Here is a 25,295-nt window from a genome sequence, read left to right on the forward strand (position 1 = left end):
GAGGGCTCCAAATTTGAAAACGTGGTTGATCAGTGGCTGTCCAGTCGACTCCAGTGCCCTGCAGAGGAAGGTGTAACAGAAACAAGAGGTGCTCAACTCGAGACCGGCCGGAGGACATCACTGCACACAGCTCTGCAGTCACGTGTCAGACTTCTGTAAGTATGTTTTTTTCAAAATGTATGTTTGCGATTTGTGCTCCAATGACTGTATGTAGCTGCTCCCCTAATGTTCCACGTTAAGCAGCTGAATGACACCCAGATGTCTGCTCGGCTAACCGCAGCACACAGGTGATTAACACGGGGGATTCCCATCATGCGGTTGCTATGTGAAATTGTTATATATATATTTTAGCGCAGCCTTTAAGTTAATTAATTGATGACATCTTCCTTCCTTTTTAAACTGTATTTTGACATTTGTTAGTCTTTGTGTGTGTTAATGTTATGGCCTTTCCGGCCTCCGGGCACGAGGACCAGATTAATGCTAACAGCTATTTCCTTGATGTTGTTCTGTGTGAACACACACACAGTGTTGGCCCGTGCCTGGGTCCCCGGGTCCCCTGGCAGCAGTGTGCAGCTCGAGGGGCCAGTGGCGGGTTTTGGCGGCTGTAGCTCGTTTTATAGCGGCAGCAGGGAGAGCAGGGGGGGGGGGGGAACGCCTCTCATAGCAACGCCAACTGACCTGGGACGCTGTGTTCAACAAACTGCCGATATACACGCTGAATCTACTTGTATACCTCAGAAGACTATCATTTTGTGTACACCTATTTACAAAAACGGTACAAAAGTACAGTGTTTCCAACATAATTTGATTATTTTTGTGGGAGCACCGCCCGCCACAAATAATAGTAAAAGTACACAATTTACCTGTACAAGTACCTCAAAATTGTACTCAATTACAGTACTTAAGTAAATGTACTTAGTTTCTTCCCACCTCTGCTCACTTCATGCTTTGCTGTCCCTGAGGGTTCACTCGTGTTGTTTGTCTGCAGGTCCCACCATCCCCTCTTGGAGAATCTGGTGTATGGGAGGAGGAACATGCAGTGCACTCCTGAATCCAAAGTGTTCCTGGAGAGTCTCAAAGAGCAGCAGTGTTTTGATGACTGCGCTGACAGCGGATACTCGGGTCTGTTCCACAGCCCTCAGAGCCTCTCTGCTGTGCTCTCCTGTCCAGCTTTATCTCCAGTGGAATTCAGCGAAAGGCCAAAAGAGAAGGAAAACCTCTGGCTTGCAGTCACACCGAAAGAGAACACCAGAGAAGCAGTGGAACTTTTGGCTAAAGACTCCAGAGTGAAACAGCGGCCCACAGCAGTCAACTGGTGCGAAACTCCTAAAGTATACAAGAGAGATGCCTCGTTGCGACACAGACTTCTGCTGTCCAAACCCTCCACGGACAAAACTGACAACACAAGATCCCCATGCAGCAGAAGGACTGAATCTCCAATCAGAGTCAAGTCTGAACACTGGCTCAGTGTGTCGCTTGACTCTCTGGACACTGTGGCGGGGGCTTTTGCATCAAGCACTTTAAAATCCCAACAGGATCTGCCACTGTCTGGTAGGGAATGTCGTATCCTCTTCACCCAAGTAAGGACCTCCACTCTTGAAGATGGTAAACTCAACTCCGGTAACCTTTCCAATTTTGAGGGAAGAGGTTCACTCACCGATGCAGATTTCAGTGAGAGCATTTCTGCCTCTGATCAAGGTCCTAGTGACACTTCATGCTTTATGAAATCCCTGCCTGCTTCGTCTAAGGACAGCTCGCCATCACCAGTCAGCCACGTGGAAAATAACCTATATGACAGCTCAAGTGGCTTGTACACCCCGTCATCCTCACATACACCAAAATATATCAGGTACTAATTTCTTGATTTTGTTGTTCTTTTATAAATGCTTGGAAAAGCAATTAATAATAAGGGCATTTCTGCTTAAACATTCAGAAACCTGCATCTAACCCCATTCTACCCCTGGAACAGGTCTGTGTGTGAGGACAGTGGTTTTAGTTCCCTGGCCCTTGATAAATCCCAAGACTCCTCGGTGGACCATGACGGCTCCTTCCTGGAGCTGCTGCTGCTGTCGGCCTCTCGAGGAAGCTGTGACACCCCCAACCTGGCAGAGGCAAGGCGGCGCTCCCGGTTACAGCGCCAGCACAGGCTCTCTACCCTTCGAGAAGGGGGCTCTCAGTCTGAGGATGACCCAGCGGAAAGAAAGCAAGACCGCCTTTACAGCCGTTCTAAAGAAGATGAGGTCTTTGCTGACTGTGCCACCCCTCGCAGCGTGCTTTTTGCTAAACATAGTGTGATGTCTGATTTGGCCATGGCTAAACAAGGTGATGCCTCTCCACTAAGGGAGAATACAGCCAAGCCAGAAAACATGACACCTGCTAATCCAGATCTTAGGACAACCCCAGTCAATCTGTCCCTGACTCCTGCTCTGCAGCTGGTTCATGCCATGTGCCAACAGAAAGCGCACATGTTCTTTGGCCAAAGTCCAAGTCTGAAGGAGCAGTTGAAGTCCACTGCAGCCCTGGCTGAGACCCCGGTGACCTTCAGGACCACCATGCCTTTGGCAGGGCTCATCGGCAGGAAGATGGGCCTGAGGAAGGTGGACATACTCTCAGAGCTGAAGAAGAGGAACCTCAGGCACATCCTAGCCCTGGTCCTCAGCCACCTGACCCCGCATGGCATTTACAGGTTCAAGATTTTTACAGAATTAGCTACCTGAACATTTTGTTAAATCTATTGTACAACTCGGCACTCCTTCCATATGTCTCAAAGGTTAAAAGTAGGTTGATTTGCAATATAGCGTTCATTAAACTGATAGTCGTTACTTGATGGCAGCATTAATGAAATAAATGATCTACTCTGAACAGAATCCTGAAGAATTCATACAGCATATCATTGAAGCTTATGTCAGACCGGTACAGGCTTTTAAAATGGTTTTTATTAAATTAGTGCAAAACTTGGTTATTGCTCGAAGCATGAGGCCTGATATGTTTCAGGCCTCATGCTTCGAGCAATAACCAAGTTTTGCTCGTGTTAAAGGGTAAATTGTTGTCATGCATGCATTTGTTGTTGTTGGGCAGGTGTGGTCGGGTGTGCCAAAAATGGAATGAAATCATCCAACAAGACAAGCGAGCGAGTTTCAAGAGAAGAAGCCACCTCAGTGAAATGGAGGCGGCTCTTGAGGTTAGAGATCTGATGTATAACTATTGCCATCTTCCTGCGCATGGAAACAAAAGCAGATTTAGTCGTATTGTAATTGAACATTTGACACCCAGTTTATTAATCCTGTTATAAACATTTGTTTTCTAGCACGGCGGGGGTGTCCATGTCCCTGATGCCGACACCAGACTGGCTCTGCTCAAGAGGTCGGCCCTCAAGACGGTTCAGGCCCAATCTAGGTCGTTCAGCTTCTGCACCCCCCAGTCAGCAAATAGCACTTTAACCCCATCCGGGCTCAGCACCTTGAACCCAGGCAGCAGCCACAAAAGGGACAAATTCCTAGAAGTGAGTATTATTTTTTTTATAAAACTGGACTTAAATAGATGATGTAATGCAGGGGTCGGCAACCTCTGGCACGGTAACCAGTGGCACGGTAACCAGTGGCACGGTAACCAGTGGCACACTAGGAATAAGTGGAATAAGTGTGCAAAATATTTAAATTGCATTTTCGGATCCTGAACGAGACCGCCGCCAGAGCGCGTCTCCCCGTTACCTGCAGAAGGAAGCCATGCACGCAGCGCAGCCCCGCTCTCTTTATCTCCAGGTGACTTTCTGCCGCTTTCCTCCGTGGTGCTGATTGTTTCACCGCAGAGGAAACACTTCACAAATTGCAGTACCCATAAGGAGCTGTACAAATGCCGCAGTTTTTGCGTGGCTGTGTCTTTAGTTGAAAGCCCAGTGGCGATCTGCTCGTCTCTCATTTAAATAATATGCTACAAAGGGGCGGACTGGCCATCTGTGTGTTGAACCTTCCTGTCGGCTCCCAGACCGTAGTGGAGGAGGGCAGAAGCAACAAGCTTCAGGTGCAATAACCCACTCTAGCTTAAATGGCTGGAGAGAGGCGAGCTCTTCTTGGGAGGCCGTTGCATTGATTTAGCTGTTCTTCTGTTTCACAAAATACATCACAGACTCTGTTTTTCTGCTTCCTCGTTTCACTTCCAGAAACACACACATGCTCGCTCACTCTCGCTCTCCCATCCACACACACACATGCACACGCCATACCCCCCTCTCTCTCTCTTACGGCCCGTCCACACAGCGGCGTGCGTTGACGCTTGCCGGCGGGCGTGTCTGACACTCAACCAACAACCAATCACATGAATCTCCCACCCCAGACACACAAGCACGCAGTTTGATTGGCTAGAGCTTGTACTGGCATATGATTCGATTGGTTGACGCTTCTGCCGAGGCGTCAAAAGTTGAACATTGCTCAACTTTTGAAGCGAGCAACGCCAGCAACACTCCACGTCGCTTCCCAAAATGCAGTTCGGCTAAAAGTGACGTCACCCCATTCAAAGTGAATGGGCTGTGTGGACGGGCCGTTAAAGGGACAGCGATCTCATCTCACTCTGCATGACCCTAGTATCACAACATGTGTGTTCTGGAGAATCACAGAACGGACGATCGTCCTTATTATTACGCCGTTCAAACCAATTATTTAAATGTGTTTGTTAAATTCGGCACCATGTAAGTTGCGCTGACAGGTCCACACACTGCTCCCCCGCCCTACATATCGAAAAGGTTGCCGACCCCTGATGTGATGTTTAGATACGTGACATTATGGTCTGTACTGATTGCTGTTCACTGAAGTATGATTGGGGTTTTCTGATCAAAAGTCTTTGTATTGTTTCGACAATGCATAACAGTGTTTGTCATTTATCGATGGAAAGCTAAATCTATTCATACAAATGAGACGGTGGTCTGTACTGATTGTATGTACAAAGAACACAAACAAACAATAACAACAACTAAAGTCATACACACGATTATACATCAGGAACATTGTTAGATAAATATATATGCAATATAACCCTTTTAGTTTTACCCCTTTTAGCTTCAAAGTTGTATTTATCATCTGAATTTGCCGAAACAAGTTTAATATTCTGAAAGCCAAGACTTTGTTTATTTGAAAACATGAAAACAAACTGTCTTTTATATAAAATTGAAGTATTATACAAGTAAAACTACATTTTGCTTTAATCCCATGTAATTGTAGAATGAACACAGTCTTCCTTTGAAGATGTATAAGTCAGGTGTCTTGAGTAGTCAACATTACCTAAAATCATTTACACATGTGTAAATATTATTTTCCACTTGTTACCATTATGAGTCTATTTTTATGCAGCTCTGCGTGATTTTGTGGCTACAATTCAGACTAATACACTACCAGAGGTGGAATAAGTACTCAGATCTTGTACTTGAGTACAAGTACTCAGATCTTGTAGTGAAATTATAAGTACTCAGATCTTGTACTTGAGTACAAGTACTCAGATCTTGTAGTGAAATTATAAGTACTCAGATCTTGTACCAGAGTGTAGGAATACTCTGTTACAGTAAAAGTCCTGCATTCAAAATGTTCCTCAAGTAAAAGTAGAAAAGTATTCTCATCAAAATATAGTGAAAGTAGCGACAGTAAAAGTAGTCGTTGTGCAGATTGGTCCATTTCAGAATAATATATATGATATGTTTTATAATGATTGATCATGAAAGTGTTCTCAAAGCTGGTGAAGGTGCAGCTAGTCTGAAGTACTTTGTAGACTGCAGGGTAGCTGGTGGATTTACTCCAGGTGGAACTAAAGTCTGATTCAACACTTGGTTATATTTCACATCATTCATCCAGATCTGTGAAGTAACTAAAGGTATTAATACATGTAGTGGAGGAAAAGTACACCATTTACCTCTGACTTGTGTTCACTGCCAACCTAAACGTACCTCAAAAATAGTAATCTATAATGTATTGAAAAGTTATTTGGCTGATTGTTTTATATCGGCTCAGCCAGGTTATATGGGAGGCCCAGTCTACGTACAGGTCACTCCTTTTGAAATATTAAACTTTGTTTTCTTTTCTTTCATTTTTCATCGTGCTCTGAATTAAAGCTTCTTTTAAATGTGGATAAAACCAAGGTAATGCTCTTTTCTAAAGCTAAAAAGACTCCAGAGCCTGTTTTAGATATTGTAACTACGCAAGGAACAAAACTTGAAGTTGTTGCCTGTTACAAATACCTTGGTATCTGGCTTGATGATTGTCTCACTTTTAAACTTCATGTCAATAACCTGCTTAAAAAGCTGAGGGTTAGGCTAGGTTTCTTCTACAGGAACAAGTCCTGTTTCTCGCTTGAGGCCAGGAAAAGGCTCTGTGACCTTTGACCTGTGCTGGACTATGGTGATCTGATGTATATGAATGCACCTGCAAATTGCCTGGTCAAGTTAGATGCAAACTGTAAAGCATTAACCCATCACTGTACCCTGTATGCAAGGGCTGGTTTGCTTTCACTAACTGTACAGAGGCTCAGTCACTGGTACATTTTTATATGCAAAGCCATGCTAGGGAAACTTCCATCTTATATCTGCTCCCTGATCTCACGGAGAATTGTAAGTGGCTACTGCCTGAGATCGAATGCTGTGGTTTTATTAAATGTGCCAACTGCTAGGACTGTCTTAGGGAAGACAGCTTTTAGATGCGCAGCTCCTCTGTCTTGGAATAGTCTGCAAATTAAATGGAAACCGAACAATCTGGTGCCACTAAATGTTTTAAAGCTCTGTTGGAAGCTATTGGTACCTGTTTATGTGGATACTTATGTAAATGATGCTGTATGATGTCCTTTTGTTGTTCTGTTTATGTTGTTATGTTGCATGTGGAACTACTTGAGCAGGTCTCCCTTGAAAAGAGATCAATGATCTCAATGGGATTTATCTGTATAAATAAAGGTCTTAAATGAAATGCATATACATACATGCAGCTCATACAAATCGAATGATTGGGGTTTTAAATGCATCTTACTGAAGGGACTGGTCCGGGAACTTTATGTAAACTTAATTCATTTTAATATTTCTTTCAGGTTGCCAAAACGCTCTTCAACGATGAGTCCCTGAAGCCATGCCCCCGCTGTCAGAGCCCCGCGAGGTGCCACTCAGTGAAGCGGGAGGGGGTGTGCAGCACAGCGGACTGCGCCTTCCAGTTCTGCTCCGCCTGTCTGTGTGCCTTCCACGGCTCCAGAGAGTGTGGCAGCCAGTCTGCAGGCCGCCGCAGGAAGGACATCATCCTCCCAGGGAGCGCTCAAAGCAAGCGAAATGTTCGGAGACTATGAGCAGAGAGTGCACTGTCATTGTTTTTTGTTATGCTGGGGTCACTTTAGCTTTTTCCTCTGCCAAATGGTGGAGATGAGGCTTGACAACAAAGAGCCAGTACATGAGAGCAACTTCTGTACTTATCCACGTGTCTTTGTGCCTGTCTTTGTACTGTTTTTTCCCCTTACTTTTTTCAACACAGTTCTTACTTGTGTGTTTTTAATTATGAATGTGAAGGAAGTCTCATCAGCAGAACTATGATTTTATTTAGCTGGTGATGTCTTGTTCTATACACATTGATCAACTGTACAGAATGTTTTATGGAATTGAGATTTTCATTTTTTACAAATGTGTTTTCAGAGTATTTTTAAAATAAATGTTATCTTTTTTAAACGTGTCACGTGTTTTGTCCCTTAATTGTGAAACATTGGTCCATACATGTGTTAGTGTTTGGCGCCATCTAGTGGTGTTACTGTAACTTGTCTTAGCTCTTGACAATCTCATTCTCTAACTTTTTTCCAAATAACATCTAAGGGTTTATTGATGGTCACAGAAAATAAAAATGTCTTGAGACTTGAGGAGTAAATGTTTCTGGCTCTCAGAAAGCAACAAATCATTAACTTTGTCTCGCTCTGGTCTCGTTAAACGTTTACCACCCCCTGTGTTTTGAAAATGAGTCCACTTCCATAGCAACCTGCAGTGTGTCTGTAATAACACCCAGGTTTGAGGCTGTCTGAAGTTCTAATGTGACTGCCTGGCTTCCTCGCAGCTGGGTCCAAGACTGTGGACATTTGTATTTTTGAAGTTAACAATGTGTGGAGTAGTGTCAGCAGGTGAGATCTTTACTTTTAAGACATTTCAATTGACTTCTTTGGATCTCTAGTTGGTTTTGTTACTTATGTGACTTTGTGTTTTTAAAGAGTTGCAAAACCTTACTGCTGGCAATTTTGTGAGTATACATTTGGATTATTGACATGTTTAGTCAATGTTTCCATCAGTCTGTCCTCACTTTGCCTCTTTCATTTGCAGGAGAACTCTCTGGCCTCTGATGAAGTATTGGTTCACTTCTTCAATGATTTCTTAAGTCTGCCGGTAAGGCTAGTCTGAGGACTTGGATGTGGAATATTTTCACTCCACTCATTCTCCCTTCTTCAGAGGTTGAAGAAAGAATCAGATCTTGCACTTCAGTAGAAGTACAAGAGTGAAGTGATACTCTGTTACAAGTTAAAGTGACTTCATTCAAAAATGTTTCTTAAGTGAAAGTAGAAAAGTATTCTCATCAAAATATAGTAAAAGTAGTCGTTGTGCAGATTCAATCTGGCATGTCACATCGCACACCTATTTGTCAAAAGCAGCCACATAGTTCAACCAAAGTAGGTCAAGCCTTTTGCCCTTTTAGTAAAAAATGACAAGACAAAGATACAATGGATAAGATCCAAAGACAGTGTATGGCTCAGGAATACCTAGGTAATATCACTCAAAACCTCAGAGCAGCACCCCACTTAATGCCAAAATATGTACACAAGGAGTTTTATTAGTTACAAACATTTAGAGTTACAAAACTAAAATATGTAGTAAAATGGTGTGGTTCCTATGAGAGCTGCTCATTGGCGCATGAAGATAAAATGGGCCAACTTTTGAGAGAGCGAAACGTCACAGATTACCCGTCATGCCTGAGAAGTACCCGTATGTGCACTCATAGAGCATGCGCAACTTTAACCACGACCCCCAAAAGGCTCGTTCACATTAAGCACGTCAATTTGCGCACACGTAACAGCACCGCGCGTTCACGACAGCATGGTACTGGATTGTTATATGATGGATTTGATATTAACGAGGCGGCCGCGGCAGTTAGCAGCTAGCGGCTAGCTAGTACTTATGCTAAGTTACACATCAATCGTTATGTACTTTTATATAACGCTGATAACAAGATCTAGTGATATCCAAGCAACAGAGCTTCATTTAGCATGATACTTGTGTGGGTTGTACATGAAACCACTTGGTAATATATACAAATGTATATGTTGAAGCCTGTTATGATCAATTGTGAGTTAAAACTTTATCTAAAAAGTAAAGCTGATGATGGATTACTGTGGTGGAGTTAAAATAAAAATAGCCTATTTCTCTTTGAAATGTGATGGAGTAAAAGGATAGTAACTGTGACTATTCATGTTAAGTACCCCACAAGTAACAAAAACGTATAATATTGGAAGGAAATGTGTCAAATGTTTCCATAAATACCAATATCACACACTACAACACCCTTTTTTGTTAAATACCAACCATGTGTATATATATATATGTATATATACATATATGCCGCTAAAACTGTGTAATATACCAGGCTGCTAAATCCTACAGCAAACATGTGCAATATATCCATTATTACTGCTCCGTGGGCTCACTGGCAGTAAGGTGATATGGTCCGTTCTTATTGTGCATCCATCGGTAAAGGTAAAACGCATGTAGTACTGAACACGTAACATGAACGTGCCGGGCAGCGCGGTCCCATGGGTTAGATGCACGTTCATAATGCAGAGGAAAATAGCTCTCAGAATAACGTTATTAGCACATTTTACAACTTGAGGACCGAATGTTTTTAATAAGGGCTATACAAACGTTCCAGGGTTTCCGCTAGGATTTTTTCTCGCCGGTCAAATGTCCGGGCAGAATTTATTTTACCGGACTAATTTGAAACTTACCGGTCATATTTCAATAATAATAATAATAGTTGTGTAGCAGAGTTTCCGTTAGCAGGTAATTACCGGACTATGAGCAGATATGCTTCAGTTTAAAACTCAGTTCACGGGGCTCATTTTTATATTGCTTCAGTTTATAATCGTAACAGATCGAAAAATTCAGATTCATTTTTCAATAAATGATTCCACAAACAACAAACAACATAATTATTACATTCAAACAAACTACTTGTAGTAGATAACGTACATTATTCAGAAGTTTACATCAACTTTGAATAATAACACGGGAGAAACGGAGCCTCTCTTTTCCCCTCTCTCTCCTGACAGCACGTCAGTTTCTCATGCAGCTCCTGCAGCCCGCTAAACAGAGGGCGGGGCTTCAGGTGATCATGCAGAGCTGCGTGTCTCGGTCAGACTCAGCAGCTGATCTGATCTCTCTCTCGCTCCAGTTACACTTCACTCGCGTTTATGTCCATATCGATCAGATCCAGCTCTCCTGATCGGCCTTTATAGAGAGCACCGATCAAACTATTAAGAGTGAATATCGGCCGATAATGACCGGCGGCCGATCGATCGGAGCCTCCCTAATTATTACCAGACATTTTGACCGTCAGGTTTTGAATTTACCGGTTTTTTATAAATTTTACCAGCTAAAAACCGGTAATTACCGGCTAACGGAAACCCTGAAACGTTCATACTGGGTAGTTTAAAAACAGATTATCCAACGAGTTACAGACCACTCTTTCCCAATAGCCGCGTTCACACTGCGGTACTTTTCCCACAAAGGTTCATGCGAACTTAGTTCATGATCGCGTTCACACCAAAAAGAGCCGGTAAAAGAGCCGGTACCCCCTCGAAAGTCCCTGCTAGAGAGCAGGGACTTTCGAGCGGCTCTTTTTTGAGAAAAGAGCTATATTCCTGATTGGCTGGGCGAATTGCAAACCACGGCCCGTAAAACTCCCAAAAAGTTTTGTGAAGCCGCCATTTTATTATCCTCGCATTAGCATTATTAGCATTAGCATTAGCCCAGCGCAGAAACGCAGAGAGACTAACTTATGGCAACACAAAATAAAACATGGGAGCGGTGGAGATGAGGAGGTGTCGGCGTTCTGGCGATTTACTCGGAAGGCTTCAGTAGAAGCTGCTGGGACTCCCAGCAGCTTCTACTGAAGCCAGTCCCCAACTCCGGGGACTTCCGGCCGGGGACTTTGGGCGGCAGTATACGCCGTGAAGTGGTTTGCGGCCTGCCAGTAAACCCAAAGCAGAAGAAGAAGAAGTGACGTCAGCGGCTTCATTTGCCTAATCCACCCCCAGGGACTTTTTCTGGTGTGAACGCGATCTGTACTTAGTTCATGCGAACTAAAGAGTTCGGCGCACTTCCTGGGGCTTGAGTGAGACCTACAGTACAGAGACGGTTTAGAACATATATGAATTTGACCCTATAGGAAAGCTGTTATTTATGGCGAAGAGTGAGTGTCATTTAAAACAATGTATGATGAGTGAGGTTGTGCCCGAAAAAAAACTAAAATACAAATAATTTTTTTTTTTCATCTTGTCACTGAGGGCCCTCTTTGCTCAAGGGCCCCTGGGCACGTGCCCAGGTTGCCCATATGGTTAATCCGGCCTTGAATACATGTAGTGGAGGAAAAGTACACCATTTACCTCTGAACTGTGCGGTAAAAGCACAAAGTAGCAAAACATTGAAATACTCAAGTAAAATACAAGTACCTAAAAACTGTACTTAAACTTAAGTACAGAGGAGTAAAGAGTAGATGTACTTAGTTACTTTACCTTCTTATACCCTTGCCTCTTTATCCAGTCCTTCCCAGAGGCCTTACAGTACGACCCTCAGACAGGGCAGTTTGAGCTGGTGGACGGGGCGGCTGACTTTGTCTCCAGAAGGATCCGATCTGTCCTGCACAGCAGCAAATCACAGCTCCTCCCCGGAGACCCCACAGCGCCGGCCAGAACCCCTCCAGTGGACAACCGCTACACTGTCCGTGTAAGCAATGAATGATCACTTTATGAGAAAATGGATAGGTGGATAGATTGGTTTTTTCAGAGGAGCAGAACGTCTGCAAATAGGGTGAGAGGGTTGACTTCAGGAATGTGTCTCCCTGTCCTTTGCAGTGCCTGGACCGAGAGCAAGGAATCCAGTGGATCATCAAAGAAAGATTACCTTTTTTTCTTCTCAGTGATTGCTACAGTGAATACAGGTAGTACAAGTAACCTTTAAACCTACCATGAACAATACAAATGAAGTTGACCTACTTTATACGAACGTTTTTATGTATTTACATCGTAACATATTTCTATATTATAAATTAACTTAAGTGTTAATTTGTACTAATTGTTATCAGTTCCAGTCCTTTTCATTCTTGCCAGCCTCTGCTATAACGTGAACATTCTTGCTTGCTTATCTAGATTTGAAAGAAGATTTGCTTCAGTCTTTCATCTTTTCAAAGAATGCATTTGTCAAGGTGTAGCTTTGTGTCTACTTCCTTTGTGCATCTTGAGAAAAGCCTTTGGGCCAGATCCCTGTAAAGACCAGTTTACTGACTGACACTCATTTATAACACTTCAAAGTTGTGTAACACAAATATCAATTGCCAAGTTTGGTAATTCCATTATCATTGATCATAAAAGAAAAGGTGAGAGAATGATGTTCTCTGTGAATGTATTTTTGTTCCTGTTCTTTCCCAGACTAGCCGAGTTGTTGTTTGGGTGGAGCCCAGTCTGTATCCACAGGGGGAAAGGCGGTTCAGGTGGAGCCCCCATGTCAGCCCCACAGCTGCGTTGTTCAGCCCAAACTGACCAGGAAAGCAAAACAGCTCTTAAGGTCCTAACATGCTCACATTCTCAAAGCAACAGTTCAGCAAAAGAAGGTACAGTATATCATTGTGAGATTCCTCCATGTTCACTGCATAGGCTAGAGTCTACTGAGATAAGGACTCTTATATGACCTCTTTTCTTACTTCTCAGGGTCAATGAGGATGCTCAATGTTACATGTCTATGCTCTGACCACATGGAACATCTCAACACACAATGCAGTGTAACATTCAGATGTTCTGAACGTGGGGAAAGCCCTATCCTCCAGGGCACACACACAGAGTTGAGCCTGCACGCTAGAGAGGAGACACTTCTGAAAGAGTCTTCTGAAGTGCAGCTGGAGGAAGAGGAAGCCACAGTGGTTAAACAGGTGCTGAACAATGCACTGAGCCAGGCAGACACTTCTGAGTGTTGGAGCACGTCAGGAGAGCAGACACGTCGTAACAGCACACACAGATCCTGTGAAGCTTGCCTTCAGCATGTGGCTGATGGGGGCACAGACAGGTTGGGGGGGGGGGGGAAGAGAAACTTCAAGAGGGCAAAAAGAAGAGCGGAGGGGAAGAAAAGACAAAGTGGCGTAAGAAGAATAGAGAGGTAGGGAGAAGAGACAGAGACCCGGAAAATATCCATGAAACTTGTTGCCAGAGTACCTGTTGCCGTGGCAATAGACAAGGCGTTGATGAGTTAAAGGAGTTTTTGCGAGGAACGTCAGGAGAGAAGCTGCTTAATCTCTGGATGGATATAGAGAGACTGAAAGCTCCGCAGAACAGAGAGCGGAAGAACAGGTAAACATTACAACAGGATACAACTTTACCAGCTGCACTGAACTTGGCGGCAACAGAATTACAAAGTGGTCCTGGTTTAATATTGAACATTTTTGACACAAGCTACAGCTTTTAAAAACAAAATGAAGTATCAAATGGTGGTGTCTTCATCAGGTATTTGGTCCTCATGAGGAGCAGGCACCTGGTGAGCAGCAGCCTCTCTGTGGAGCTGCTTTCCAGGCTGGGACTCACCACCTCCCCCTGCTGGACGGAGGACAGGCTGCACTCCGTCCAGCCCCCCCTCACAGAGGCTCTGCTCCACTACTGGTGAGATTCACTGTATTCAAGTTCCCATATGGTATACAGTATGTATCAAGTGTTTATTGACATATTTAGTCCATTCATATGCCTTGCTACTGTACTTGATACAATGTGTTTAACTGCATATACTGTAAGACAATAACCTTTATATTTGATGTCATATACTTTGAGTTTTATCCATAGGTTTAGAAAATAATTGTAAAACTGGTCTGACAAAACAAACAATGTAGAGATTGCAGTTTGCACTGTGGTGACCTTTGCATTATTTCTTACTATTTTCAGATATTAACGAATAGAATAATCAGTCAATTATTCCATAATGAAAATAATGATATTGAAGTAAAATCCTCCCAAGTTCTACCTCCACCAACTACAACAACAATACTGCTTTTACCTGTATATGTTATAATAATTTAATAATTGTATAAAACTTCCCTTTAGAGTACTTAACATTTCTTTTTCAGGTGTTTTACTTACATAGTACTTTTACCTGAGTAAAGCATATAAATACTATCTCCACCAACAAAAAACCCCACCATTGTTTACAATACGTTTGATACCAAGGCATTTATGGATTTAGTTGTGTGGGTCGGGAAGACCCCCAACCTCGCTATCAGTTCAAATGGCGAAGAGGCAGAATCTCAGATTTAGACCAATAAATGGAGGAGCCAGAAACCTTGCCAAAACTGCTAATCAGATTGTGGACTGGCGGGAAGGGTGTTGATGCTTTTGTTGTATAAAGTACATGTTATGGTGGAGTGAATTGTTTTAATGCCTGAAATGCTGTCCTGTTGTCTTATGGCTGAGAGTAATGGGCATCCTTTCCTAGTGCCTCTGTTTGGATGAACGATTGAGATATGTTCCATTGGTGGTTTCAGATGCTGAAACGTTAAATGTCTTAATCCAGTTTATGAAGTAAGGGCCAAAGCCAAAGTGGTTCGAGGAGGTGAGGAGAAAGGGCCACCATAACCTATCCAACACCTTTTCTGCTCAAGTGACACATTGATGGCCAGAAGGTGATTCATTTCTGTCAGGTTTTGTTTTTAGAGATTTGTTGTGTGGAATATACTTTGCATATTTCCTGAGGACTGCCTCCCTCTAATGAAGCCTGTCTGGTTCAACTGATGGGATAACAGATCCAGTCCGCTCTGAACGTCTGTATTGATTCATGATATCGAGCGGGAGCAGTGTATAGGGTCTTTATGGTGTGATCGGTGCACACGTTGGGCTATGGACAGTCTACAATAACAATAGAAAGAATATAGGCAAAAGTAATGACCAGAAATGTTTATAGCATTCAGGCCCGGTTCTACGGGGGTGCATAAGGGTGCATTGCACCCTCAGTTGAGTCGTTATGCACCCTCATTTGAAAAATGTAAAGTAAAAATAAATAAAATTAAAAGTGAAAAAAATTAAAAGTGAAAAATATTACATTTTGCCTACTATTACTAACAATAGTAGTAATAATAATAATAATAATAATAATAATAATAATAATAAGAAGAATATAGTTGAAATAATATAAATTGTAATTGTGGTTGAATATGTGTGGTTGTCTGCTGCATTTATTTGATCAATTTAAACGGTAAGTAACGTTATTATGTCAGGTGTGCGTGACCTGTGCCGCTGCACGTTCATCATCTGCAAGGTGCTTACACAGCAGTCAATGATGGATCAGAAAATGGTTAAAACAACCAGCCCTTATCGCCAGCATACACTGCATCAGGTAATAACAGTTCAGATCATGGGGAGATTACGTTACTGTCGTGGACACTAACGTCCTCCTGCCCGACTCGCCGGCTTTTCCCGCCTCGCCCACAGAGGCGGAGCAGCCACAGCCGTCTTCGTTGCCCCAAACACCACCACCCCTCGGCGGCCCGCAAGTGCCAGAGGACCTCTGCAAAACAGAGCCTGCCCAGGTATATTTAAAAAAGTACCCAACTCGCCTGTACAGTGGGGTGAGGCGCTCATTTTGCAGCTCATGGTTTCAAACAGAGATTGGCTGGAATATTCATGTAAAAAAGATGCCATCTTCTGCTATGCATGTAGACATTTTGGTTCAAGTAAGTCAGATGCCTTCACCACAACTGGCTACAACAACTGGCTCTAATAGGCTACGTGATAAGGGACTGGGAAGGCATAATCAAGCAAAGAGCACATAGATCCATAGATCTCTTAATGTTGCTCTCAAAGTGCACCAGATTGATGGTTTTAACTTCAATATTTAAAAAAAAATCTTCCCGGGGGAGCATGCCCCCGGACCCCCCCAGAGGAGGTGAGGACCCCCATAGAGGGTGTTAGGTACACTCCCCATTTATAAAAATAGCACTTTACCACTGCACCCTCTCTAATCTCAGATGCACCCTTAGTCATTTTGTTCTGGAACCGGGCCTGATAGCATTTGACTGGGCATCCATGTAATCCTGGGACCTGCTATTGGGCTTAAGCAGTGCTTTACTGAGTTCATCTACGGGGAGGGGTTGGTCTGCTTTGTAGGAGACAGTCCTCAGCAAAGCATCAGCGTGGGCAGGTGTAGTGCAGATTGTGTGCTATAGTTCAAACTATAGAGTCAACGTTTCTGAATGTTTCATTTATTGCAGTGTGCTCTCGTTTCGCAGAGCGGTCTTCTATGTGATGTTAGATATCTGACTTTGTTATTTTAATTGATTTGCCAGAAAGTTGTCATATTTGTTTCTAAATGTTGTCGATGGAGTCTGAGAAGGTTTTACTCAGGTTTTTAATTTAGAAGATAGTTCAATTCATGTTTGGCTTTGAGTAATTCTGTGCTTATTGTTTCTGTAGGCATTTGAGAGGATCGGGTGACCAGTCTCCTTTCCCCCTGACCCTATGTCAGGGAGCTGTTGGTTTCTAGCAAGGATGCTCATTCTTTTTTTAAATACACTCTACAATCTGGGTCTTTCAGGAGTAATATGTTTAAGTGTCATCTGCGTGGTGGTGAGATTACATTCTCGGTTATTATCTGATAGTGATAGAGTGCGGTCTGACATGGTGAAGCTGTGGCTCCATGTGTGAGCGAGTGCTGATGAGGAAGCAGTCGTTTTGTGGCAGGAGTCATGCTGTGTTGATCATCACGGTCCACATTCTGGCCTATGGCGGCTGAGAAGGATGCTTCTGGGTTTATCACAGTGTTAATACGGCTACTCAAATAGAGTGTGAATTTGGAGAGTTCTGAGGGTGAGTCGGCGTTTGGGCCGAATGCTGGTTATTGTAAATCTGTTTTCTTACGTCACAGTGAACGACAATAACCCCCTTCAGGATCTGTGACAGTGCTTTATGTGAATATGGTGCGTCTTTGCTGAACAGAATAGAAGCCACGTGTTTTTCCTAACTAGGTGGAGCGGTAGGTGTCTTCAGCTCCAGTGTAGATTCAGTACACCTTCATAAATAAGCATTTCTGTAAATGTTCATTCTCACCTCCTTCTCCCCACAGGGTCCCTCGGTTCTGGACGTCCCACTGTGCCCGGGCAGAATATGAAGACCCCCCTCCCCTGGAGCTGTGGACAGCCTGCGGTGTTAGCCCTCTGTCAGACACACAGCCCCATCATGGTTCCACCACCATGACCCCCTCCCCCCATTCTCAGGTAGGAGCATCAGGATACTGCACCGCTTGGTGCGTACCTGGTTTGAGGGCGGGAGATGATCAGAGATGAGCAGAGTGTAGCTCTCAACGTAGGGTCTCTCAGCAGGTGGGATGCTGCGGTCATTCACTCTAAGGCATATGTGTTGCTATTGTTCTAAGTGAGGCTAAAATCACAAGTGGATTCATCAGGATACATGAAGAATATGAACACAGTCCTTTAGTAAACAAAAACATCTTGTGAGGATTTGCGGCATTCTCTGTTGTACGTTGATATATACAGTGTGTGTATATATATAGATATATCTATATATATTTATTGTATATACATTTGAGATGTTAAACTTGGGTCTGGGAAGCTATAATGGGATTTGTTTATTTCTGCACAGTGTAGAGACTACACGATGAATCGTTGCATTATCTGTTGAAGCAAAAAGGAAAACATCTTTGCATCCATCATTTTCTTCTGTTTTAGATACATGTATTTTATTAAAAGATGTCTCTTCTGTGTTTGTATTTCGTCAGTTATGTTCTGGCAGAAGTCAGTTACTGGACAGCAGAAGAATGGAAAAGATGATCCAGGCTTTAAGTGCTGACTCGTGCGCCGGCTTATACTTCACACACTTCTGTGAACAATCTGGAAACCAGGTACCATAGCAGCTACTGGTTAGTTTGCCATTTGGATCACATGTCCAGACACGTAGTCTTAATTGCACGTTGAAATGAAACTGTTATCGTACATTAACATCTAACGTGTACATTGATGTATTTAAAAACCCAGTCCATGATGACAGTTCTGTTTTTGTCTCAGCTGTGGGAGAATGCGGTTTACTTTTGGACTGACCTGCAGCACTACCACGAGCTGTTCTATCAGGACGGACTGGACCATTACAGAGTGCAGAGGGAAGCACAGGTCAGCACACACAAACACCATACAGTGTACACACACACACACACGTTGTTCTGCTCACGACTAGCAACAAAGTACTAAGCTGTTAACTACTGTCTGATTTAAACACAGCATGAACATTACATGTTAGGGTAGTGGATGGATCTTAAACTAATGTCAGTTCTTTAAAACTGTCACCATTCTGCTATCTGGAATCATAGGTAAACAGAAGTATAACAAACTATTGTAAGAGGAGAAGGAATATTCTTTTGTATATACGGTGTGTATTGCAGTATGATAGTTGAGTTGGATCGCGCTACATTCCTCATAGGATAGCTTGGTTGTTCTTTTGTCAAACAATTGCTTTCCTTACATTAGATTATACTTTGCTGTCGATGCCAATTGTACAACACCCAACTCATTTCAAGAAATATGCATTTGTGAAACTCTTTTCTTCCATGGAAATAAAATAAAGTTGCATTCAAGTTGCAAGAAAAGAAAAGAGATTGGGTACAGCTGTGAAGAGAGATAGAGGAGAGTACAGAACTATGGTGATGAAACACGGAGAGGAAGTGATGACACTCTTATGACCTCTCCTCTCCTCAGCTCCTTTACTCCACCTATCTCTTCAGCTCTGCCAGGAGGAGTATTGGTGTTGATGAGGAGATCAGAACAGAGGTGTATGACCAGCTCATGCCTGCTTTTGAGGAAGTGTTTGACCGGGTTGAGGAACACACACTAAACACCCTGCTGGAGCCATGGACGCTGCTGCTCAGCAGGGACAAGGAGTCTTTTCAGAAGGTAGTCGCAGTACACCCACAGAGTAATGCACTTCCCTTTCATCTGCAGAATTGGGCTTCTCGTCTAGTTGCCAGCATAGTGACCAGAAAGGGGCCATATTTGTTGGCTGATTTTGATTCATTTTGGCTGGAATTTGAAGACAGATTGCCTATTTATTTGAAACAAAAATTGTCCACAGTATAATAATGTTCATCTTGTGCTCTATATCCATATTGTTGCAACACTACTCATGGTAGTCACAATATGCCCAAGAGAGTACACATATTGCCACTTTCTGGTTAAAACTGCCATCTTTAATCCTGAATAAGTCAGAAATGGATTCAGCATACTCAATAACCCCAAACCCACTCAAAGGTTGTCCAAATCGGCCAAGCCATTTTTAAACTATTGTTTACAATGCAATTCAAATGAACACAACTTGTGCTAATTGCCAAACTTATGCAAGTTAGCATCCGGCAGTGCTGGGGACTCATACTATACAGCACATTTCTATTTCCAGGTTCACTATATGAGCTTCCAACTAGACTATTCCTTAAGGAAGTCTACAGAAACATTTCAATCGACACATCTGCATCTATGAACACCGTAAAGATCAAATTGATTAGAGTTTTTAATCATTTGGTTTTCCTAACACTTGAATACTGATAAATGACACAAGGTGATGCCATTGCTGTGTACGTATGTGTGTATGACCATGTGTGTGTGAGTTTCCAGGTCTTAATGCAGGACGAGGTGCGTCGAGTGGACAGTCAGGAGTACAGGGAGCTGCAGAGCCTGTACGAAGAGTCAGAGTTCCGCCTGAAACAGGTCAGCCAGCATCCACAGGTCTATTTATGATTGGACGTCTGATAAAAGCCATAAACCCTCACCTGGCTGTGAGCATAGCACATCTCGGTTCCCAATGTGAACACTAAAGTGTATTGCTTAATAACAATGCTAGTTATCCCCTGGTGAAAGACTGCATGCCTTGGTCTGAACGGGCCATTACAATGAGGACATACTGTGGTGCCTTCAGTAAAACCACACCCTATTTTCTTTGCTGTGTATCCTCTACAGGTGGAGCAGTCTCAGTCCATATTATTTCCTTCTCCTATTAACCCTTCAATTCCCTTCACAAAGGGCGCCCATGCGCCTAATTCTTGGTCCCAAGTGTCTCCAAATCTTAAAGGCTACCGTCTGGGTTCCTTACTCCGTCACCACCATGAGATAGGACACTTTATGTCCTTCCTACAGAATCACGATGCTAGGTGAGTAGTATGAAGACTTAGTACACTGAACCAAAATATAAATGCAACACTTTTGTTTTTGCTCCCATTTTTCATGAGATGAACTCAAAGATCTAAAACATTTTCTATATACACAAAATAACCATTTCTCTCAAATATTGTTCACAAATCTGAAACAATGTGTGATAGTGAGCACTTCTCCTTTGCCGAGATAATCCATCCCACCTCACAGGTGTGGCATATCAAGATGCTGATTAGACAGCATGATTATTGCACAGGTGTGCCTTCGGCTGGCCACAATAAAAGGCCCCTCTAAAATGTTCAGTTTTATCACACAGCACAATGCCACAGATGTCGCAAGTTTTGAGGGAGCGTGCAAATATTTTAGATGTTTGAGTTCATCTCATGAAAAATGGGAGCAAAAGTGTTGCATTTATATTTTTGTTCAGTGTATGTGAAGCAATTGTCCTATATCTCAAATGTACCTAAACGCCAAACACAAAATATATTAATCATTACACTAACATTCACACTAAAAGGAAATGAAGGCAGTATGGAAATGCACAGAAGGTAAATTGTTTAAAGGATGTGTATACAGTGAAATATAGGCCTAATTCCAAACCGACCCATACACACTCCTTCTCCGTCTGGAGTCTCACTCACAGCTGAACGAGGCTCCCCTTCTTTCAGGTGGGGGGCGGTTGTAAGGTCCGAGCCAGCAGGTTAATGTTTTGTTATCATTCTGATATTCCTGTTTTATTTTGTTTCTCACCTCTCATTGCAGTGTCAGCACTTCCTGACCTTGATTTAGCCCCACCTGCGTAACCATCCCTAATTAGTCTCTCACCTGTGCCCATTATAATCCCTCCCCCTGTCTTTTTAGTCTGTGTCCACATTCCCCTCAGTGCCAGTTCGTCTTTGTTCTTTCAAGCGTTCTAGCAGTATTTCTCCCTAGTTTTTAGTTTCCACGTGTACCTGACCCAGCTTCGTGTCCTGACCCTGTTCCTGCCTCGTCTGTTTTGGTTGCCTTCTGATTCAACTACCGTGTTCCGAACCTTTGCTAGTAAAGACCTTCTTTGTAACCAAAAAGCCTCTGTCCCTGAGTCGTGCAATGAAGTCCTCTACTTCTGTTCACTCAGTCGTTACAGCAGCAAGCTTTGGAAAGAACCGCCCTCACTCAGACAGAAACAGGAACTGTCGTAAACAACGGTTTTAAATCAGCAGATTTTGGACAACAACAAATATAAGACTCAAATAAACCTGGGTGGAGTTTCTTTTTTGTAACTTTTTCAGTTTTAAATCTGACGTTTATAAAGTGTGTGATTACTACTGTCTGTAAATATACAAACGTTTAAATCAAATGCACACGTTGACAGTTTTTCTGTCTCGACACAGGTATCAACATGACAAATGAATGTCTCTTATTTTGCCCAGTTTACTAGTAAATGTTTTTGAAAACGTTTGTACACAGCATGCATCGTGAAGGACACAAACAGGGTGACATGGTCAGGTAGTGATGTTGAAGTCAGGACCGCCAGACTCGCTGTTGGAGGGCTCGATAGCCCACTCCCGCTCCCCACTTATTGATCTGGAACGGCACTTAATGAGGCGGAACCTCCATGCGATAACACCAACGGAGTGTGTGGAGGGGACGTTTTGGAATTGGGCCGTAGTTTACAACAATAACATGATTGCTGTGCACGTTTGTGTTTTCACACAGTATCCATCTGACATGCTGGCTGGATCTGGAGCAGTACAAAAGGACTGCTCAGAGAGACATGGCTGTCAGACAGGAGGGGTCCTCTCATATTGCTACCAAATACCTCAACAGGAAATACTTCTTTGGCTCCGACAGCCCCGCCTCCTCAGAGCAACAGAATGATGTATGTCAATAGATCATTTATAAAACAACCAGTTCATTCAAAAATATTTTGGAAGATTCACATCTCCATTAGTGTTGGATTGTTGTGACCGTCCTGGAAAAGGCATTAGAGAGAGCACGGTAGAAACAAGATTCCCATTACACGTCTATCCCAAGATGGGAGGAAACTGCAGGAGGGGCTCAACACCCAGGTTGGATAAACAGAGGCTGCAGCGGCTCTCACACATTTCCCATCTCCCTGCTTTGGCATCCAGCAGACATTTTGCTGACCGCTCTGACAGCAGGGTGTCACTGGGAACTGGGGGGAAATAAGACATGGTTAGAATTCAAACAAGAACAAGGAGAAGAGTGTGGTTTGGATCCAGAAAGATAAAACATACTAGCTCGAGTAAGAATGACAGTAGGATGAAATCTCTCCTGACATTTATAGTCTGATAGTAGGCTTTGGAGGCACCAAGGATGGATGATTTGTAGTCTTTATGAGTTATTTAATAGTAGCGAAGGGAAAGTGGTTCTTTGTCTTACGTGCCCCAATATCCCTGTCAGAAAACTCATTCACCCCTTCATAGACTTCACTGTGTGTATGAATTGTGTTTATTCATATTTATTTCAATATGTATCTTGAATTAATTTATTAAGACATTTATATGAAACCACACCAGCAGAAACCTAACAACTCAACCATGTAACCATTGCATTGATCTAAAGCCTGTTAAGACTTCTATGCAAGCTGACCTACTAGTTCTCAGACAACAGGCAGTGTTCCAGTTAAAGGGCTAAAGCAGCAATGTGTAGGGCTTTGAAATAGAACATCATTAGTTTTATTATTCGTTTTCATGACTGCTTACAATGAGCCCTTCAAATAGGCAGCATGGTTGCATGCTACTAGGTTGCACCACAACGTTTTATCAATCAATCAATCAATGTTTATTTATATAGCCCAATATCACAAATGTTACATTTGTCTCAGTGGACTTCACGGTATGACAATACGACACCCTCTGTCCTTAGACCCTCACATCGTACAAGGAAAAACTTCCAGAGAAAACCCCCAGTTTAAAGGGAACATGGGAGAAACCTCGGGGAGAGCAACAGAGGAGGGATCCCTCTCCCAGGACGGACAGACGTGCAATAGATGCCGTGTGTAAATTGAAAAGATAATACATTTGCAACATAGGTAGTCCAAATGTTTGGAAGATGAATCCACGAGGATATCCATCCAGGACCGATGATCCAGGACCACAGCCACGACTCAAGATCCAGGGCTCGCGATGCAGGACACAGGACCGCAGGATCATCCATGACTCCGGATCCCGGCGTATATAGACACCAAAAAGAAAGAGATGTGGGGAAGCTGGGTTAATGGGAACATGAGAGTACACGGGTATAGACAGAGAGAAGGAAGAAGTAAGTTCAATCAGGAGAGACATGATGTATGGAATACATATTTATTATCGGTCACATTATATCAATGGAACATAATGATGACAGTTCATCACAAATGAATGAATGTTGTTTTGGCGATTAGGCCCAGGTTTTAGTAGGATATCAATCGGGAAGGGAAGAACCATTTCCGATGAACCCCCCTGGGTCTAGACACTGGTGGTGGTGATAAGTGGTTAGGTCCGGTTGGAAGGGAGGAGGATAAGCTTGGCCCTGAGTTGGAAGCAGGAGGCGAAGGGGTGGAGGAGGGTTGCGCGTTGACACCTGGAAGACAGCTGATAGAACAGGGGAGAGCATATATAGAGGGGTTAACAGGTGCGATGATTAGCCTTGTAAATGGAGGGGCGTGATAGGTTTAGCTGAGGAGAGGCGCTCCCTGTCATTTAGATGCAGGGAGCAAGTATTGCCATGACGCGCAATACGGAGTGTTAGGTCTTCCTGTCTGAACTTGCGCTAAGCTTCATTTCAATCAGGAGAGACATGATGTATGGAATACATATTTATTATCGGTCACATTATATCAATGGAACATAATGATGACAGTTCATCACAAATGAATGAATGTTGTTTTGGCGATTAGGCCCAGGTTTTAGTAGGATATCAATCGGGAAGGGAAGAACCATTTCCGATGAACCCCCAAAAGAATGAAGGATGAAGTACTGAATGTGAATCTTACCTTGCGGGATGCAGCGGAAATCTATGGATGGAAAGGAGAGGTTAATGCATGTGAGGATTTAAGCGACTGATGCCTCCCGGGCATCCTTCCTGGACGTACAGGGCTTCCCGGCCGTACGGGGCATCCCGGACAGACGGGGCATCCCGGACAGACGGGGCATCCCGGACAGACGGGGCATCCCGGATGGGGCTTCCTGGACATACAGGGCGTCCCGGACGTACGGGGCATCCCGGAGGGGGCATCCTGGCCGTACAGGGCGTCCCGGACGTACGGGGCATCCCGGGGAGCGGGGACTACCCGGACGCACCGAGCGACCCGACCAGTGCCCCGGGTGCCCGGAACGTGCGAGGCTTCCCGAATGTGCGGGGTAACCTGACTTTAGCAGGGAAACATAATACGGACCGGAGGTTTCACGACCCGGACATACGGGGCTTCCCGGACGTACGGGGCATCCTGGACATACAGGGCAACCCGGACATACGGGGCATCCTGGCCGTACAGGGCATCCTGGATCGTACAGGGCATCCACACAGGGCTTCCCGGACGTACGGGGCATCCCGGAGGGGGCATCCTGGCCGTACAGGGCGTCCCGGACGTACGGGGCATCCCGGGTGAGCGGGGACTACCCGGACGCACCGAGCGACCCGACCAGTGCCCCGGGTGCCCGGAACGTGCGAGGCTTCCCGAACATTTTTGCGGGGCAACCTGCTTTAGCAGGGACACATTATACAACCCGAAGGTTTTACAGCCTGGACATGCAGGTTTAAATATGCAGAATTGAACATGAGCCGTGGGGCAACATACGTGCTGACATGCTAAGAACCACCGCCAGTTATATGCATACGTACCAATTTGTTTAAGGTTGGAGAGACCTTTGGATA

At 43.8% G+C, this 25,295-nt stretch overlaps 2 protein-coding genes across 2 annotated transcripts in view; both read left to right on the forward strand.

Annotated features, from left to right (window-relative positions):
- The first annotated feature begins 16 nt into the window (after positions 1-16).
- On the forward strand, positions 17-7,682 carry fbxo43 (F-box protein 43). The gene is made up of 6 exons (XM_034102978.2): positions 17-155; positions 989-1,849; positions 1,970-2,686; positions 3,079-3,181; positions 3,308-3,502; positions 7,057-7,682. The coding sequence occupies exons 2-6, from the start codon at positions 1,035-1,037 to the stop codon at positions 7,303-7,305; spliced, it is 2,079 nt and encodes a 692-aa protein (XP_033958869.1). The 5' UTR covers positions 17-155; positions 989-1,034; the 3' UTR covers positions 7,306-7,682.
- A 303-nt stretch (positions 7,683-7,985) lies between these two features.
- The window catches only part of LOC117460532 (regulator of G-protein signaling 22), a 46,945-nt gene continuing 29,635 nt past the window's right edge, over positions 7,986-25,295 (forward strand). The window contains 16 exon segments of the mRNA XM_034102003.1: positions 7,986-8,118; positions 8,206-8,234; positions 8,315-8,377; positions 11,804-11,986; positions 12,115-12,200; positions 12,688-12,869; positions 12,967-13,322; positions 13,325-13,599; positions 13,753-13,905; positions 17,351-17,501; positions 18,023-18,145; positions 18,309-18,410; positions 18,993-19,187; positions 19,902-19,994; positions 20,244-20,434; positions 22,134-22,296. Coding sequence (XP_033957894.1) covers positions 8,097-8,118; positions 8,206-8,234; positions 8,315-8,377; positions 11,804-11,986; positions 12,115-12,200; positions 12,688-12,869; positions 12,967-13,322; positions 13,325-13,599; positions 13,753-13,905; positions 17,351-17,501; positions 18,023-18,145; positions 18,309-18,410; positions 18,993-19,187; positions 19,902-19,994; positions 20,244-20,434; positions 22,134-22,296 — 2,367 coding nt within the window. The 5' untranslated portion in view covers positions 7,986-8,096.

Source organism: Pseudochaenichthys georgianus, chromosome 16 (genome assembly GCF_902827115.2).
Source record: "Pseudochaenichthys georgianus chromosome 16, fPseGeo1.2, whole genome shotgun sequence".
Classification (NCBI taxonomy): domain Eukaryota; kingdom Metazoa; phylum Chordata; class Actinopteri; order Perciformes; family Channichthyidae; genus Pseudochaenichthys; species Pseudochaenichthys georgianus.